The sequence below is a fragment of the Echeneis naucrates genome, chromosome 16, assembly GCF_900963305.1.
Source record: "Echeneis naucrates chromosome 16, fEcheNa1.1, whole genome shotgun sequence".
Lineage (NCBI taxonomy): Eukaryota > Metazoa > Chordata > Actinopteri > Carangiformes > Echeneidae > Echeneis > Echeneis naucrates.
This window is the reverse complement of record NC_042526.1, coordinates 3066171-3085715: the sequence shown is the minus strand read 5'-3', so window position 1 is coordinate 3085715 and position 19545 is coordinate 3066171. Positions and strand designations below refer to the sequence as shown.

The following is a 19545-nucleotide window of genomic DNA, read 5'->3' as shown; positions in this document are numbered from 1 at the left end:
AAGGATGCCAGAAAAACACTGCCGTTAAAATTTCACATTCATTTTTATTTACAGTTTTTTTCAGATCCAAAACATTTAAAGCAGCATAAAACAACAACAACAACAAAACTAAACATAACTTACTCTGAATTCAGTGTTCATTCAAAAACAATCAAATTTAATATTTAAAGCACAGGGACCAAATGTCGGATCAAAACTGTAAACACATCATTGATCATTTTCAGTCGGGGTCTTAAAATGGAGCAGAGCTGCTTCTTCGAGGTCAGCAGGTTAAAGACGGGACAGAAGTGAAAACTAAAATAAGCAGCTTTTGTCAGCAGAGAAACCGCTCTCTTTGCCGCCGCGGTGGATTTTCCCACGACAGGCAGGCTCGGGCTCTGACATCACTGATCGGGGCGTGGCTACATCCAGCAGGAGCAGCAGCAGTTCTGCGGCCTGTCATTCTGTCACAAAAACACCTTTTCAGCCACCTCCAGCCGACTACAACGTTCCGATGTTGTTCCTCCTTCGGTCATTAGTGTGCGAGCGGCAACGCGGCTGAATTTTATCTGACAGTACTCCAACACAAACACATTAAAAAGTTCACACTCGCACAAATAGATACAAAGGGACTAACTGTGAATTTCATCTCTGGATTTGTGACACAAACTTAAAACGATTCTCACTGCGGCAAGCAGCACAGCTAGAGGAGAGACGTGGAGTCGTCCCTGTGCTGTACAGCGTCAACACAAACACAATCACAGCAGTTACTGATTTAGGTCATTCTGGTTTATGAAGTGTGAATACATTATTGTAAGTGCTTAATCACGTTGAAGAGCAGCTTTCGGGTCAGTGTCAGCCTGGACAGATCACACTTCGGAGTTCAAAGGTCAGATGACCTTAATGGCAGATATGTTATTGGCCCTCACGGCTGGAAAGAAAGTCATTAGCTCAGGCTACATTTCCAGACTTCTTCAGTCTGAGTAATATGAAAGAGATGTGAAAAGAGAGCCTCGCCGTTGTTGACATTTTTCCATCCTTACAACATTTCATAGAATAAGCCGTACAGAAACTGTTCTGTTAAACTTTACCAAGCGTCTTTAGTATTGCTGTTCTGACATTCAACCCTCCATCTCCACGTTCTCCTGCCCCCAGCTGTCGTCCGCCTTCGCCCAGTGAAACTCGTAGCCCCTGGACAGCACCAGGCTTTCCAGGTCCCGGTCCTCGGCCCTCTCCCTTAGCCTCTGCTCCTCCAGTATGGAGACCAGCATGTCTCGTTTCTCCACCGTCCGCATGATCTCCGACAGGATGGCCTGCTCCTCCTGCAGCTCGGAGGCGCTCTTCGTCGTATCTGGGGTAAAGCAGGAGGGAGATTATTTCCTCTGATGACCGCCGATCATGTGTTCTTGTGTGCGTTCATCCCTCACCCTCTACTGCCAGTCTGCAGCGTAGATCTTGTTGCAGTCGGCTCTGTGCGTCCTCCAGTTCGAGCTCCTGGGCACTGAGAGAGAGGAGAAAAATGGGCGGCCTCTACTGGGGAGCACGACCAACTGCAACACCTCTGACAAGTCTGTTCTGCAAAAGTCAATCATCTGTGTGTGATCACTTACAAGATCATGAGTTCAGACTCGTAGCGTGCCAGTCTGTTCTTTTCCAGCACCAGTTTGAACCAGGACTGATAGAGCTGGGCCTCGTCGCTGTCGTCTGTCTGAGACGATTCTGATGGAGGGAAAGACAGAAAATATTTAGGAGTTTTATACCAGAACACAACCGCAAGAAGAAGAAAAAGAAGTCACACTGGACTAAAACTTCACAGGGCATCTGCTTTGTGTCAAATCTGAGAAGACCTCACTCTTCACTGGAACACCAACAAAGCCCTGTACTGTAAGAAGATGAAGCAACAATGGAGTCTCTCTCTGTGTATTGGGGGACGCTTTCGCCCACATCGGGATTACAAAGCAATGTCTTCTTCGAGATGATGTGAGAAGTAAGGGCACGGCAGATAAAAGGAGAAGAGGAAGAGTGAGGCTTTCCCAGAAGGAATTCCAGTGAGCTGCATCGTACACTGAACGGAGATCTCTGTGAGCAGTGTGCGTTGTTTATTACCCGTTTCTCCTCTTATGATCTTCTCGATGGCCACCCCTCTCTCCTCCAGGTCCCTCTGCTTCTCTCCGACTTCCTCCAGCTGTCTTTGGATCGCCTGCAGAGCAAAAAGCGACATTGTACCAGACATGTAATTAAAGTTTCCTCTGTGGGTCAAACAGCACAATTCAGCTTCCTTGTTACTTTGGGTAATGCTCAAAATACCCACTGAACCATTTTCAAAGGAACATTTTTTTTTTTTTTTTTTTTTTTGGCAATGAGTATTAAGATTTCTGGAAAACAGGTTCTGCTGAACAAGTAACACACTACTACACATACTTAATACACAAATACACATACTTATATTTGTGCATTCAATATAAAGGTAGATTTTCTTACTGTAAAGTTTAGAAATGGGGAAAATGCATCTGTCTAATATTTTAGAAAGCGCCTGTACAATCCCTCTCAATGCAACCAGTCATGACAGATGAGTCGTGATGTTTGGTTTGTCACCACATGTTTTTTTCTTTGTATTAATTCCTGGGTCTGTAAATAATACTATAAAGAAAAACCTAGACCTGCTGTATTCAAAAAGGAGGAACTCAAATAAATATACAGTACAAATAAAATTTACTTCAATTCCAAATCTTGCTTTTACATTTCAACATAATTCAGATCTACGGCAGATGTGTTTGGATACAACAAAAGTTATTGCCTGTTGAACACAGACAGGAATAAAATGAAAGTCAGCTCCTACAAAGGGACAAAATCCAACACAAAGGAGGAGAACACCAGTCTATTGAATCTGGAGAAAATGAAGCAATGACAATAAACTGCAGACATTTTTTCAGTCTGTGGGAGCAGTGAAACCTTCTCCTTTTGGAGCACCATTTTAATGTTAAAAATGTAAGAAGTATCATGATCACTTAAAGGAAAAAGCACTTCAGTCTGGCAGATGTTGGATGTTTTCACATCTTTTGTTGTCAAGACAGTACAAAAATACAATGAGACTAAAATATCGAACAGCTCTTTAAAATGAGCGACGCTGACAGAAAAAGAAAGAAAAGCACCTGAGCTCTGTGAAGTCTCTTCAGCTGTTCTCTTTTAGTCTGCTGGGCCACGATCTTCTCCTGCTTCCTCGTCTGCCTCTCCAGATACAGCTGGAAGGGGAAGTGCACCTGTAAATACATGAGCTCCGTGCACCTGCGTCATGCTTTCTGTCAGTACGTAGAAATAGTCTGCAAACCTGCTGACTCAATGGCACATTTTCATTTTCATCATCACTCGAGCAAGGCTCCGCCAGACTCTGCTGGCTGGATGCTACATGAAAAAAGGGAAAATAATAATAATAATAATAACAATAATAACAGAGAGTGCAGTCCAAATATTTTTCATCAACCATTTGTTGTTTGCATGCAAGTACAAAAAAACTGTTTTCTCTTACAAACCTGATAGCTTATTATAACTCATTAAAAAGACATTTGGCTGTTTCCTTCCTGTCTTTGATTAACAATTAAAAAAAAAAGTAGTAAATGTAAAATGTGAAAATGTGTTTTTTGAGGCAACAATGACTGAAATGTTGTCGGTTTTTCCTCAGATTGGTTTAAACATAATAATATCAGAACCTAACCTGAGATTAATATATTAAACTGGGATTCAGCACATCTTTCATCACACACCAAACACAGTTTTGCTGGTCTGACCTTTGTTCCGGAGGTTGGTGAGGATAGTCCGGATTTCTTTTTGGACCTCCTGGTCCTTCTCGCTGCTCTCCGACGCCTGCCTCTTCCTCAGCCTCAGTGAGGAGAACAAGTCGACCCTCCTGCGGGGCAGTGAGCCCATGTCATCAGAGAAAACCCCCCCGGCGCCTCTCCGGCCTTTTAGGGAGACCTGCTGCAGCAGAGAGGGCAGGTCCTGGCCGGCCCCCCACGGATCGGCCCCTACAGATGCCCACCGCACTTCCCTTCTGCTAGCCATGCCCTCCTCTGTGCCTGGCTCTGGATAGTCAGTGCTGATGATGGCGCTGAAGCTGAGCGCACCATCAGACACCGGCCTCTGTTTGTGGGGGCCGGCACGTTTAGGTCTCCTGGTGAGGTCAAAAACAAAATCATAATTCAATTTGAATTAAATAAAGACATTAGACGGCAGAAGAGGAAACTTAAGACCACAGAAAACATTTTTCAAAGAAAAAAAATCTTCCCTGCAGCAGAATTTTCGAAAGAAGAGCTTTAACTAAACTATGAATTGAGTATTTAACGTACATTGTGACTGCAGTGTTGGAGCTGTTAGAGGGATTGGTCACACTAAATTTCCTCCTGAAGGCATTGGCTATGAGCTGGAAGGCTGAGAGGTGGGGGGCCGGGGTTTGGCTCTGGGATGGTCCTTCGTCCTGGCCTGAGTCTGTGTGGGGCTTATCTGCTTCTGTCTCTGCTTGTACCTGATAAAACATCAGAGGAAAAATGCAGCAAACACAAGGTGGAATTACTTCTTCCTATCTCCGTCATATCGCTGTCTTCGCTCGACTGCATTATATTGGTGAAGGAGATAAAGATGAGACGACCTTTTACAGCCACGCTTTGTCTTGTGTCGAAAAACAGCATTAGTAAATACGTCTTCACCTGGTCTTTGTGTTGTTGTGTCGGCTTGGTGTCAGCGGCAGGTTCCTCCGACGTGACCTCCATGTCCCAATTCAGAAGCTTCTCTTTCGCAGCAGGGGAGATCCTGAGGCGAGTCCTTTGGGGGGACGAGTTGTAGGCTGTCTTCACTGTATCTAAGTGTTGTTTGCTCTTCTCACTCGTCTTCGAGTGATTCTGGGCATGTGCTGATGTGTCGGAAGTGCTGTCACAGTTCTGAGAAAGCAAAAACAAACAAATGTGTCTCAAAAATAAGCATTTGTCTAAATGGTGTTATGAACAATATCTGGGTGAATCACAGAGAGGATGTGGCATTCTGTGTCTACTCAACATGCTGCAAATGAACACTAAACAGCACTTTATATACAGTTTGTTTTTCTGCTGTAGCGATCTCCTCAAAGTCCGAGTCGGCTTCAGGCACAGTCTCCGGTCCGTCTTTGTCCAGCGGCCAGTTTCTCTGGAAGTGCTTGATGAAGATGAGAGGGAAAGCTACAGACACAACACAAACAATATTATAGAACAGATCAAAACAAAATGGGACTAACGATCTGAGCCTGTTGGAAGTGTGGGGGTTGTCATTATCACAGTGACAGATCATTATTAAGGCTGACAGAAACCTTTAATAGAACAATAGTGACCTCTAGCATTACACATGTAGTGTTACAGCACAGTTTACATACAGACACACAAACCATCAGAGACCTTCGGCCTTTGTCCAAATGTACGCTGTGAACTGTTGGATCCTGCGTCTAATCAATGACATGATCACATCCAAGAGCCTGAATACTAGAGATTTCAGTTTGGGATTTTATTTTAGAAATTCCAAGTATAGGATTGATCTTGGATCAATATTGATTATAAATCAGACACTTGGCTTCAGCTCTCAGTCAAAACTAAAGGTGGACAGTTGAAAATCAGGAAGTTCTAAGTGAAGGCACGGGCAGTCAAAATAAAGGAAAGGCACTCACTTGCTTGGATCTTTCTTTTCCATCGAGTATTCTGTTTGGTGTTACAGTGATCTACAAAGACCAAGACAAAATAAGAGACAGGAGGGTTTTCATTTTCGGGGGGTTAAAATGACCTGTGACGGGATGAAAGCACACAGAGCAAAAGGTAACACAACAACAATAGCATGCTGTTTGCGTTAATTTAGCTGGTTAAATTTACAGATCTGGTAATAAAATATTAGAAGAATGAAATAATTTCACACGATCATGAAAAGTAATTAAAATCAAATATGTAATATCTCAAATCTTGACACAACATTGTTGTGAGCTTGGATTAAAAAAAAAAAAATGCATATGAACAGACAAGAATCACATGATGGTGACAATAAATACAACTACAGAACGGTTAGAGTGAGCAGAGAACACAATGTCCAGGACAATAGAGGTTAATGCTGAGTTTATATTCAAATGTATCAAAAATAGTTATATTGCCATTTTATGAGCTGATTAACCATTTAAGTGTCTGTTACAAGTAACTGCTGGTAAGAACTGAGACTTTTGAGTTGTCACTGATGGTGCGTGTGGAGAAATGTTCTTCTTATGGAAACCGTTGCTGCTGCTGAGAGCCGGAGCAGTTTTCAGCTGCAGCCAGATTTCCCAGACAACAACAGCAGGGAGGGACTCCAACACAAACACACACACTGAGGATGAAGGGTCACTAGTTAAAGTTCAGCCAGTTTAAGTTTCTCCCTCAGGGAATATCATGTTTTCAAGTAATAACAGATGCTGAAACCCCTGTTAGCGCAGCTCCTTGTCTTACTGAGGAAAGACAGCCACTTCCTAGCGATGGAGAGGGTTTTTGAGGGATTGAAATATAAACCGACGATCGCTGTATGGTGGCAGTTGCCCTGACCTTTCGTGATGTCGTGCTTTTGGCCCTTGGATCCTGTGCCGTCTCTTGCTGGAGGTTTCACAATGCAGGAAGCTTCCAGAGCCTCCACAGCAATCTCAGCGTCTTCAGGAACTCTTTTCTGACCTTTATCAGGCGGCTGTGGGGCCAAACTGGACGCCCCATCTGGAAATAAAAACACCAAATCGTAAGTTTAACGACCACCGATATGATGCTAATTTAATCATCATTCTTAAAATGCATAAATATGGCTTATTTCATGCAAAACTATCTCACTGGATGTCCACACCAATGTGGCATGCTCAAGAACAAATATACACATATTATATACTCTTCATACAGTAAAATAACTTAGCATTACAGCAATGAGGTATTAATTCATATTGGCATCACAAACACTGATAGAATACACATTTCATAGCAGAGTACTCACAGAATAATGAAGTCAACATTGTACAGAAGGTGATTCCACTTGGTCACAGTAAATAAATTACATCTTCAAACAACCCTGGATGATTTCTTTTTATTCTTAATTATATGACCCACTCCCTTCTACCCACTGGTATTCTCTCTCTGAAAAAAAACTGCACATCTGTAAAACTATCAGATGATATTTGAGTACCAACCCCAGAGGAAAGGACAGAGAGGACCCACGAGAAGAGCCCACGAAGAAGCTGACAGGAGGAATTAACATTCACTTCAATTGTGTTCAGACAAATAAACCACTTTAACGGTGTTTGATTATAGCCGAGCGCAGTTTTCGGTAGCTCCGTTAAATGATGATTGCATTTTTATTTTACATTTTTAAGCATCATTTAAAGCGATTGGATTAAAGTTTAAGCTCTGTAACCCGTAAAATCTGCTGCAAAAGCTTGTTTTTCAGCTTCTCATCAGACTCTAGAAAGAACGAGTTAATTTCAGTTAACGAAAGCTGTGATTGTGAAAACTATCCGTATGGGTGATGTTAGGTCGACTCAGCACAGAAGTGGGGGAAAGGATTTTTGATAAAGTTGTTAATTTTGTTGTTAAAAGATGTGGATATAATTTTAAACTGTAGATGAATGTTAGCGTTTCAGTCCTGCGCTTATTCAAATATCGCAACTCAGCTATCTAGCAAAAAAACAACGAAGCAAATTATTTATGTAATCAAACTGATTTATTTTTTTATATATATTTACAGCTTATAAATATCATAAATTAAGCAATTTTACAGGAATTGTCAATGAGAAAAACAAATAACAAGGCCGGCAGGCTGCGTCCAGACTTCTTATAAACACAACTACAAAACATACAGAGTACAGCCAACCAAAAGTGTGCAAAAAGCTGCTATGGGGCGGCTGATCTCCTGGGCAAAGTCTAAGAGGTACAGGAGACAGATCTGGAGAGGGGCTCTTGGGGGGGGAGGCCTCCTTCTGAAACAGAGGGAACCACAGACAGACCACAGACAGACCACAGACACGTGGACACAGAGGTTACTGTCAAAGGGACCTGAGAGGAAGGGAGGCGGCTACTGATGATGATGATGAAGCAGCATCAGAGAAAATTATAAATTCAGGGGCTTTTAGATGGATGTTCGGTGTTAGGGGAGGTTAGGGAGGAACACAGCATGACTTGAGTGTTAGTGTTTGAGCTTGACGATGTGACAAACCAACAAACACACAAACTGGAAATGAATCATTTCCACAAGCTTCGTCTGAGCTTTTCGCAGTGAGCGACCAGCTCAGATTTCAATGTTTTCACATCATGCGTGCAGATCTTTGATGGCAGGATAAAGAGTTCCCGACTAAAAGGCCTTGAAGCACATGCTTTTCTGTAACAAGCATCTCTCTTACTGTTTCACCAAATATAAATCTGATTTCTGCTGTTTCGTAGAAATGTCATCGAGCTAGACGACGTTCCAATTGAACAAACTTTCAATCAGAGGACTCAGACGTGAAAATCAAAAACAGGAAGACTTTACATCCACGCTAACGGTCCCCTGAAGCCGTACTGCTGTCAAAATATGCTATGAAATGCTAACATCTCGCTTCTTTTTAGGATATTCTGGAAGAAGTGGACGGATTGATTTCAGCCTCACTCACGAACATCACTAACCTTTTCATGGAATTAAAAATAAGCAACTGTCACCAAAACCTTTAATTTCCATGAAAAGCTGAAATATGATGTTCACTGTTTATTTTAAAGCGAGGTGTAATAATTGCTGTGGATTTCAGTTTAACGTTTCATAAAGTATCGTGACGTATTAACTGACAGCAGCATGCTACATTAAGGACTCATGCTGGTTTGTGATTGGTAAATCGTGGTTAGGTGGAAGGAGGGCAGCAGCAGATCTACAAAGGCAGCCGATGCAAAACACAACACAACAAGATCTTATGGCTGAAACCAGCCAGTCGTCACCTTCCCCGCTGACGGGAATCAGCCAATCAGAGGGTGCAGCATTGGAAACTCGAAACAGACTGAACAAAATGAAGTGAACAAAATGGAGGAAAATGAATTGGGGGAAAGAAGGAAACAAATGATGTGGTGAAAAATGGAAGGTGGAAAACTGAAAGAAAAGACATACAGAGTGCCGAGAATTACAGAGAGAACGAACCGAATGTATTCAAGATATTACAGTGAGACATCAGAAAGAAATGTGGGAACTGCCCAAATAACGTTAGTGCAATTTAAGAACTAACTGACACAATTAAACCAGTCACCTCAGAATTCATTTACCAAAGAGAACAACAAAAATTAATGTAAATGTATATATAAAAAAAAAAAAAAAAAAAAGCTACAATACTGAAAGAACCAACCCCCCGGGAAAAAAAAAAAACCCCAACAGCGTGAATATTTTCACCGAGTCAAGAACATTCAGTCTTTTGTGAATTCAACTTTTCTAAACGAATACAAGTCCATCAGTGAGTAACAAAGAGGAAAAACAGCCTGGAATTATAAAGACCACTGTTTTTTGGTTTTTCAGATTTTTATTAAAGAAAAAAGGCGCAAGTCGTACTACGCTGAGCTTAAAATGTATTTTACAACCCAATGCAACCAACAACTCTTGAGTTTTTGTCACTAAGTCCCACAGCAGGAATAAGAAATTAAATGGGTTTTTTTAATAATTTGATTTTAATTAAAATAATCAAAATGTTGTGAAATAAAAACCATAAAAAAAATGAGCCGTGAATATATAAAGTGTGAACTAACTTCAACAAAATATATAACGTGAAATAGGAACTAACACAAAACAACAATGTCATTTTAATAACCTCCTGAAATTATATTGACAGAAAAAAAAATACTGTTTTGGCATTTCCATTGCACATCTCTGGGATACTGAGTTAAGGTGCTACAGGCTGTATGCAGTCAGTGTAGCATCAAAACATCATGTTTATTCCTCTGACATAATTTTAGTTCTGTGAATTGGCCAAGGTTAGAGCCGGGGGGGGGGGGGGGAGCGAGTTCCAGGTTACTGCAATTAAACTTTTGAATAGAACAGAAGTATTTAGGCACTTTAAAGCCTGATTGGAGGGAGGCCTCTGTTATTTTCTTGCTTTGAACTGGATCACGCAGCTTTGACAGGATGATGCCTTCAGTGTCGGCAGCCTGGAACAAGCCCATGTGAGTCGGCAGAGTGCAAAGGCAGGAAACCTCGAAAGTCCACAAACATGTACAGGGGAATGTGAGGTAATCACCAAAGGAATCCCATAAGCACAAGGGCTGCAGCATTTTATTCATGCATCACCCTCTACGTCTCCTCAGCACGTACCATTTACTACTTAAATACACCGTACAGTCAGAGCACCAGTCTGTCAGTTAGCTCTAGATCACTCTTGTTGTGCTGTCCACTGAGATTAAAGGCAAAAATTCACTCCAGGTGCTGAATTCAAGTGATGAACTTCTAATTTAACTTAAATGGTTTAATAAAAAATACTGATCGTTTCAGAAACAAAGTAAAATGACCATGATCACCTGGAATGAGCCAAGTACAAATACTATTATTTGGTGTAAGAATATAGCTTTTCTTTTCAAACCCCCAGATCATCATGTTTGGGCAGGACAATTAGCCTGTTCCTATCAGGTAAAGTGGCCCAAACAAGCCCTTTGTTAGTCCCAATCCTATGCGAGGTAGTGGCCACCGAGCTGCTGCTGGACCAGCTGGGGCTCCTGGTAGATCTGTCCCAGCACCTCGTGCATCATGCAGAGCAGAGGACAGCCCAGGCTCAGCAGCTCGTACAGGAACACATAGTCATGTGAGTAGCTCCTGACGTGGGACCCGACAGCTGTGAAAGACTCACACACACTTTCCAACAGCCGTCGAGGCAACACACACACGGCCCGGCTAGCACGCCTCGGCCAGCTCAGGCCTCGCCTAAGCAAGGAAACGAGGGTACCTGGGGGATGCATCTGGACGCCGCCTGTCGCTGAGTAGCTCCCGCTGTCCAGCGACAAGGGTGTGACACGGCTTTGGTCGTCCTACATCAATCAAGATACACAGGGGGAAAATGGAAAAATACAACTTAGTCTCCATTACACAGCTAAACAGCAAAACTTTTTTTTTCTTAAAAGGGACAGATAGAAAGTGTGTGTTTAATATCTTAAAAAAAAAAAAAAAAACTCCTGACACATTACTCGGTACGTATACAAACACGTGCATACATTTTTACATGTACACATTTCCACATCTCAGAATTCTGGACTCCAAACAAATATGCACAATGTTTGACAAAACATTTAAATAACTAAAAAAAACTATAGTCATTCAAGAAGGTGACATATTCAATCATGTTATTAAAAGCAGCTTTTGTCTTTCCTCTTAACTTTATAAACAGTGGTCTGCAGGAAAAGAGTTTTTTTGGGATTTCGTTTTCTGATAGCAGAATTTTATTGCAGGTGTCTTATTAATTTGCCACATTTGGCTGCGTGGTATCAAAACTCTTATTTCAGCTCGCTTTAAAAAAAATCTGGTGAAAAAAATTAAAACGGCAGGAGGCAGCTAAATTTGTTGCAGGTTCATGTTAAAAAGTAAGTACAGGAACGATGGCACTTTCTGAGGGTGTAACAGGTGTTCCTTACCAGTCTCCTCCTGAATCTGCCTAGATGAGTGCTGGATTGACGCTGTGCATAATGCATCTTGCAGTAGAACTTTGCTGTAAAGGAAGTACATAAAAATCATAAATATGCTAAAAACCTAAGAGAAAATCAGTCGTGTCACACAGACTGAATCAAAGCTCATATACGCTTTACAGACACACCTACACAGAGTAAAGCCTCCTTCGGTAAAATGTCTCAAACATACCCTCCTGTGAGTCGAAGGTGTGTCCTCCCAGACGGAGGGTGCAGTTACAGACGTCACAGCGGAAACACTCGCGGTGGAAGAAATACCCCTCAGCGCTGAGTCTCTCCATGACATACACCCGCTTGGTGCAGAAGTGGCAGATGTCGCTGCCGCCGAGTCCAGAGTGGAAGTCCTTACGTACCACACTCTGATGTGAAAAACACCAAGATGAGGTTACTTTGGTATTCTGTGATGCTTTTCTGCAATTTGAGGGTTGTGTAGAGATGCCTGCAACTACACAAAACAGGTTAGTCACACAACTACAACCTGTCCTGGAGTTTAATGGGGAAAAAGATCTGATTCAGTGCGAGAGAACCAGAAATATCTTCTTTTTTCTACATATTCTTTTTTCCTGGCATTGCCCTCATTGTATCTTCAGCTTCAGTCAGAGATTCCGTAATGCTATGCTAAACTGGAAAAAGCTAATAAAAGCTCGAGCCACTAAACCCAAAAATTTTCAAACAATTCAGCACTCAGTGTGTCAAACACTGAATTTTAATACGACTGGAGCTGGAGAGTGTTAACAGATTCCTCTACTTAACAAAGCTGAAAATTGGATTTTTGTGTTTTTTGACGAGAATCAATAGGTTTCAGTTCAACTCCTTTTATAGACCAGGTCAAAAAAGTGATTTGAGTTCGACACAAGTTCAAATCATGCAACTTGAATCCACGCCGCTACCATCAGCAACATTGTGTGCACACCATCATGCTCGCCAGCCAGCTACACTGCAGCTAGCAAGCTCCTTCAATGAGCAGCTTGAGGCCAAACAGTTGTTAAACATGAAGTCAGCAATCATAGTATATGTTCAGAAGCTGTTAATACGCAAACAGTCAGTTGGCTGACGCTTTTTCTAATTTCTCTGTGGTATGAAACCATTTGGCATTGATGCAAAAATGCCATCTGCCCGCAAAGAAAAAGCAGGACTGATTTACCCCCTCAACCTGAGGAGTCCTCCCTGGCCGCGGGACTAGAAGCTGAAAAGCAGGTGACCTGTTGTCATAACTCATAGTAGCAGTAAAACAAATTTTTGCTGGCTTCATTAAAGAAGTGACAGTCAATCATTTCATCTTAAATTTCAAAACTGCATCTTAAAATCAAAGTGATAAAACCTTTTCATAATGGTTTTATCAATTTTAAACGTCAGGACAACACAGACAACAACAAAAACGCTGGGTTAGATCTGTTTCGGCGACACCCACATGCATCTTACCAGAGTGTTATTGGGCCTGTGGTCTGTCTCATAGAGGATGGCCAGTAACTGAGCTTTAGCGTCTATGGCTGATGATACTTTTCCAACTGTGCGCTAATATTACCGCCAAAGACACAGTGTTGAAGTAAAACCAGAGCAAAGTGGAAACAAACAAGAAGGAATTATAAAGAGGAAAGACAGAAATGAAGAAACAACTGACGCCGACACAGTCATGAACTGATACCTCCTTCATGTAGCTGGGAGCTCCAGCCGGACAACTGTCAGAGCGAGTGACTAACTTTGGAGGGATTCTTCTGGTGTTCTCAAGAGCGAAGCTGCCGTTGCACTAAATAAACACCACAATGAGCATCACTGGTACAAAGACACGAGGTTCGTCTGCGTTATATTCAAATAGAGTTCCAATAGCTTTTAACAACCTATGGTTTCTCTCCTCACTATGAATTTATTGTTTGCTATAATAGCACCTTTTACTTTTTTACTAGGTTATATTGGAGTAATTTATGAACTTTTGAAACATTTGCATTTACAATTTTGTTATTAGAAAATGTACTAGGTCTCAGTTATACTGTATTAATCTCCATTTTTTTATCTTGCTTGCTGAAAAAGAAAAAAAAAATCGAATGTGAGAAATTTCCATGAAGTTTGACGGATTAGTGGTCCTATCCTGATGCATAAAGGAGACTGTTACCTTCACGTCATCATGTTCAGCTAATTTCTCATCAATAAATGTCTCCTGAGCATCTTTTTGGACGTCATCCTGGTCAGGGCTATGATTATTCTCCACATGTTTCCTCTCATGCCTGTGCAGCAAAGACGGTGAGATGCTGTGTCCATTTTCACAGTTAGTGTCAGAAATGGGAGAGGACGATGCCTGTGTCTTGTCACAGTGAGACAAAGAAAGGGGAGTGGGTGATTTGTTGGAGGACTCGCCATTAACCGACGATGTTTGCTCTGCTTTCTGACAGTCGTAAGACAAGGGAGGAGAGGAGTCTGTCTGAATATCAGTTTTATGTCCAGAAGTGAAGAGAGCAGAGGAAACAGAGGAGAACCCAGCCTGGGCAGTGGGGTCAGGGACAGGGTGGACCATGGGGTAGCTGGTGAGGCTCTTAGAAACAGAGGCAGAGGAAGGAGGAGGTGGGGATGAAGAAAGGAAGGAGGCAGAAACTTCCACCTACAGAAGAAGAGTTAGAAATTAAAGAATTATGAAACATCAGAGACTATAACTCTGTTCACTATATTTCTGTTTGAAAAACAACTACTTTGAATACATATTTTTACGATGTTTTATGTTCAGAATTCATAAAACATCCCTCAAAGGTTAAGAGAACTACAGTGTGTGACAGTGTGACCTTATCTCTCCACTGTTATCAATCATTTTCAAGAAATGATTAAAAAGGTTTTATGTGACTGAATCTGAGGTTCTTCCATCAAGCTTTGATTGATATTTCTGTTGCCTAAAAGAATCCTTTCACGAGCTCTCTCTTCAGTGTCTCGGCACAGGATTCAGTTGCATCACTCTGATCTTAGACTGGTTCGATAAACGCGGCTGCAGTCTTGTTTCAATAGATACATTTTGCCTACTTGATGCTAACTGTAGTTTTTGTTGATGAAAACACACTTCAAATTATTTAACTATTGAAAAATCAGAGTGCACTATAAAATAGTAACAAAGAAAGATCAATGCAAAGCAGCTCTCATGAACAAACTGCAATTTCACCCATGATTTTATTCAGGCAGGAACACTTCTCTGCCAGTAGCTAGTCCAATACACAACCTGTGACCCAGAGGGAGGAGAGAGAGGAGCACGAGAAGGTTTGTTGGACCCAGGAAACATGGAGGAGAGGAGGTCGGCTCTCTCCTTTATACTCCTCCTAGAAAACTCTCTAGCAGTCAGTTTCTGGGCTTTACTCTGCAGGGTCGGCGGGTGGGTGGGGAGAGGAACAGAAAACATTATACATGAGCTGTTACACAAAAGCTGCCATGAAGAATATTGTGAATTACTGGCATGAAATTCACCTGCTGCTTTGCATCCTCTAAGCTCTCAGTGGGATGGTCAAGGGTTGACAGAGCAGAAGCAGAAAAGTGAGTGGTTGCAGAGTTGAATTCAGGGTAGTATTGTTTGGTATAATTAGGGCTTGGCGAGCGGGAAGGACCCAGTGGGCTTTTGGAGAATGAGGGGGAAGGAGAACGGCTGCCGTCACTCAGAGGTTGAGAGATTTTAAAGGAACCGAGGGAGCTGTTTTGCTGAGTCACAGAACTGGAGCTCTCCAGTAAGCGAAGGTAGATGGAAGGCTGGAGGAAGAGACGAGGAGCAGGAGGAAACAGGAGAAGTGGGTTTATGGAAGATAGTGAGCTTCATTTATTCATGAAGGTCAACACTGATGTGCGTACCTGCCACTTGGGGCGGGTGGGGGGCAGAGGGGGAGGGGGACTGTCTTTGGGCTTGGCAAAACGGGGATTTTCTCCATCATCCTCCTCATCTGAGAGAGGAAGTGGAGTGGTGGGAGGAGACAGAGGAGGACTAGATGAGTCCTCATCAGACTGAGGCAAGGAAGAAAAGATGGGAAAGATAGGGAAAGGAAAGGAAAAAAGCTAAAAGCTTTATTTTGTTATGTTGTTGTATATGTTGGTAACTGATACTCCCACATACACATGAAGTTGGCTGAAACCAAAAACAAAACAAACAGCAAATCTCAACTAATTCTGGGTGTGAGAGTTTGCTTCTGACAGCGAGCTGCATTCCTGCAGTCCATTTCTCACCTTGCTGCGTGCCTTTGCCGTGGAGGAGTTCTCCTCAAACTTGGCTAGCAGCTGAGTGGCCATGGAGCGCACCTTATTCTCCCGCAGCTCTCCGTCCTCCCCAGCAGGGAGCGCACTGTGACAAGACAACTGCCATGGGAGAGGAAAGAAGTAGTAGGAGCAAGGGATCAATTCAAGTTGGATACTGGATAATATTTTCATAGATTTCACCCATATATACACATTAATCCAATATGAATACGTAGCTGAGCACCTGCACTTCAACAGCTCTTTCGCCTGTTTTGAAATGTTAACCGTCACTTTTAATGGTCTTCTGGTGAACTCACCTCTGTGAGGTAGGAGCCGCCCTTTTTCCGCCTTTTGTTAATCGAGTCATCTTCTATTGTGCTCTCGTCCTGTGACAGTAGAAACCACAGTAAATGTTCATTCATTGTTGACATAAAGGAGTGCAGCCAGACCTCCTTCTTTGTTCAAAGACACAAAGAACATTTTAATCAGTGTACAAGTCAAGACTGTAAATTCATAATGTGATAAACTGTACCGCTCATGTGAGCAGACCCAGAAAAATCTTCTTATCACACTGAATGTGATGCTCAAGATTACACAATGTTGACAATTAGCTAATGACATTTTCTTGTACCCTAGGAGTCCTCTTCCTGGGCGGAGGTAGGTTCAGCAGCTTGTTAGTTTTTGATGGAAAATCTTCGTTGTTTTCATCTGGTTCTCTTGTTCCTGGGGGGAAAAAAAACAAAAACAAATGAACAAAACATGTGCGCAGGTTACTCCAAAAATACAACAAACAAATTAGTAGTAAAAATGTACAGTAACATTTTACTGAATTATGATAACTGATGATTTTCTTTTTGTAACTATATCATTCACTTCGCCTGGAAAAGGATGATTGGTGGACTGACAGGATGTAATGGGGACATCTGGTTCTACCCACCACCCAGTGTGACACAGATTATATTTTATGATCTGCCAGCTCGTTAGCTAATACAACACAAAGGTAGCTTTGGTCTGTAGAATGGAAGAAACTATGTGCATCATGGACTGTTTACCAAGTGTTCAAAACCGCAGTTCCTTGAATGGCCACTCAAATTGATCGACCTCCAATTTTAAAACTTACAACTTCAAAGAAATAGATAAATATACAAATAAACATGCTTACAGCCTGGTAAACCCCTTTTAGTCTCTACAGCTGACTTCTTCCTCCATGCCAACTGTACAGGGGTTAAATCCTTATCTAACTCACACATTTAATTATAATATAGCTTAACAAAATATCATCTTCATAGCACCACTTCATATCCATTTCAGTGCATTATTTTATCATATCTCATTGCACTTATTGCCAAAGTCTAAAGCCCCCTCAGCTGAAAGTCACTTTGTATAGAAGCGTTTGCCAAATGAGGAGGAGTCAATGTAAAGTTATGAATAATTGAGGCCAAGCTGCTTTGTTGTTGGTCAAAACAGTTCCTCAGTCTAACGGTGGATCACAAAGGCTATGTGCACCTGCAATATACACAGTCTGTGTGTGCATCAGTCAGTTTAAAAGTTAAGAGTACAGAAGTTCTACTCTCACAAGTCATATTCATGTTTTCAAACATTAGCCTCATTCCAATCCAATGGCATACGATGCGGACATTAGGATTGGGTGCGGTGCAGCAGTCCAAAAATAGCTTTAAATATAATTAAACGGTACACTTAAGTTTCTACAATGTCTTAAAGTAAATTCTCAACAGATGGACTGAAAACGTTCACTGGGGTAAATCCTTTTCCCAGGCCTTCAGGGGTGTAGATTTCCCTGGGGTGATAGCAGCGTGGGTGACACCGAGCTCCCTGGGACATTAGCAGTGCAGCACAAGTGAAACGTAGCCGAACCTGAAGCTTACAGTGGTGGTGTGACCGGAGCCGAGGGCCTCACGAGTTATGCTGAGCTTCCACAGACATATCACACATACCAGTGATGTCTTTGGCAGGGACCAACCTGACCACGGTTGTGTAACATGGAACTTTAGCTCACACCACAGATAAAATAGTCCCCAAACCTAAGTTACTTCAAATACAGCTAGGCCAACAAGTTAATGTACCATGAAGTTTAACCTTGGAAAAAAAAAAAGCGCTATGAAAATATTTCAATTTGACTGTGACCCTTAATTATTGTCTTTAAACTGTTTAACTTCAAGAAATCAAGACAGAAACTACAATGTGTCAGTATGTTTGTTAAATTAATATTTTGTTCAGCAATGTTTTGCCCTTTTATGACCCTGTTTTCACAGCTTTTTAGTGAGGTATAGTATTACACATTTTTTAGTGGTCAGGATAAAACTAAGCGTCCAACAGTGCACTACATAGCTGGCCAAGGTATTTTCCCATCTGTTTGTTCAGTGCAGCTGGATCCAATTTTCATGCACTGCAGTAACTTTGTAATGAAACAATTTCCTTTTATAAAACTGGGGTTGTGAAGTCAGTGAGAAGCACTGATACTCTGAATACCTGATCCACTAAATTTCAATTGAAACTCAAGCCTTCGATTTTCAAGGCCGCTGTTTGCAATGATGCCGCACTCGGTGCTTTGGTCAAGTTTCAAACACTTAGATTCAAAGGTTAACTGGCGCCTGACCCAACATTTAAAGGTCCCATGCTGTAGAAAATTACGTTTTAATGTCTTTAGATATAATAAAGCAGATCTATGTTCGATAATACTATTAAAGCATTAAAACATAAAATCGTTAAGGAAACGCCTGTATGAAGCAACTATGAGCATCTTCCTTGACTTTGGGTAGCCCACAAATTTTAACTTTATCCAAAAAACACAATCATCTCTTAAGCCATAGATAATATTATTCTAGTGAATAAAGTTAATTTCTGAAATAGCAGCGCACTTGAGCCGAATTCATCAGCTGTCAGCTCATTGCAGCACCAACTGTCCACCCATTTGAATTTTCTCATTACTTTCAGTAAACTACAGTAGTTGTTGTAGTCAGTTGTGGCTGGATTGACTGTGCACCACATAGAAAACTAGTCAAACAAACAAAAGAGGACCAAAGAAACAAAATGTGATGAGCTATACAGGAGGCTTAACAATAATATGAAAAAAAAGCCCAAAATAAATCCAAAATAAAGTCCAAAACAGACTGTTTGCTCAAGAGCTTAGCATAACAATATTGAATCACAGGAGATTAGAGTACCTGCAGTGGCCTTTTAACAAGAAAACAAAAAGTATTCATCCACTGCTCAATGATTATTTGAATTTACCTAGGAGTGTGTACAATGGAATATAAATGACAAAATTTCAGGGAACGGCAGGTAATAAAGAGAAAAAGTACACCCACCATTGTTTACAGGGGAATTCCTGAAGGCCTCGTAGAATTTGGAGAGGTAGAGAACCATTAGTAGCTTGTCTGGTTCAGCCGCTGCAGCCATCTCCTTTCCTGTGGTCACTGGTTGGATGCTGAACTCTCGCTCAGCCACATCAAAAGCCAGCTGGTTGTTTCCGGCCACGTCCTCCTCGTTAAGAGCTTCATAATCACTGAGATGGAGAAAAGGCACAGGGAGGAGGGTTAATGTATCCAAGGTTGCGTGAACCATTTTACCATATCCTGAGAATCCTCTGTATTTAACAAGCTATAGTCTCATGCTAATGGTGTCTATTTTGTTTGTGCAACACCAGCTAAATGCTTGTTGAGCATGCTGCAAT

General features: G+C 41.7%; 1 protein-coding gene across 2 annotated transcripts in view; it reads right to left on the bottom strand.

The window, feature by feature from the left end:
* Window positions 1-24: 24 nt before the first annotated feature.
* The window catches only part of mical2b (microtubule associated monooxygenase, calponin and LIM domain containing 2b), a 44104-nt gene continuing 24583 nt past the window's right edge, over window positions 25-19545 (bottom strand). The window contains exons 13-37 of one of the 2 annotated variants that reach the window (XM_029522103.1): window positions 19181-19377; window positions 16483-16574; window positions 16169-16237; window positions 15843-15971; window positions 15474-15623; window positions 15099-15374; window positions 14857-14991; window positions 13771-14253; window positions 13306-13407; window positions 13083-13175; window positions 11833-12019; window positions 11610-11683; window positions 10928-11009; window positions 6555-6716; window positions 5663-5713; window positions 5062-5183; window positions 4680-4910; window positions 4323-4498; window positions 3765-4147; window positions 3308-3381; window positions 3132-3221; window positions 2086-2179; window positions 1590-1698; window positions 1407-1480; window positions 25-1330 (exon numbers count right to left, since the gene is read on the bottom strand). In XM_029522103.1, the coding sequence (XP_029377963.1) occupies window positions 1101-1330; window positions 1407-1480; window positions 1590-1698; window positions 2086-2179; window positions 3132-3221; window positions 3308-3381; window positions 3765-4147; window positions 4323-4498; window positions 4680-4910; window positions 5062-5183; window positions 5663-5713; window positions 6555-6716; window positions 10928-11009; window positions 11610-11683; window positions 11833-12019; window positions 13083-13175; window positions 13306-13407; window positions 13771-14253; window positions 14857-14991; window positions 15099-15374; window positions 15474-15623; window positions 15843-15971; window positions 16169-16237; window positions 16483-16574; window positions 19181-19377 (3865 nt within the window). In that variant the 3' untranslated portion in view covers window positions 25-1100. The remainder of the gene's footprint in view (window positions 1331-1406; window positions 1481-1589; window positions 1699-2085; window positions 2180-3131; window positions 3222-3307; window positions 3382-3764; window positions 4148-4322; window positions 4499-4679; window positions 4911-5061; window positions 5184-5662; window positions 5714-6554; window positions 6717-10927; window positions 11010-11609; window positions 11684-11832; window positions 12020-13082; window positions 13176-13305; window positions 13408-13770; window positions 14254-14856; window positions 14992-15098; window positions 15375-15473; window positions 15624-15842; window positions 15972-16168; window positions 16238-16482; window positions 16575-19180; window positions 19378-19545) is intronic. The other variant, XM_029522104.1, reaches the window with a different exon arrangement.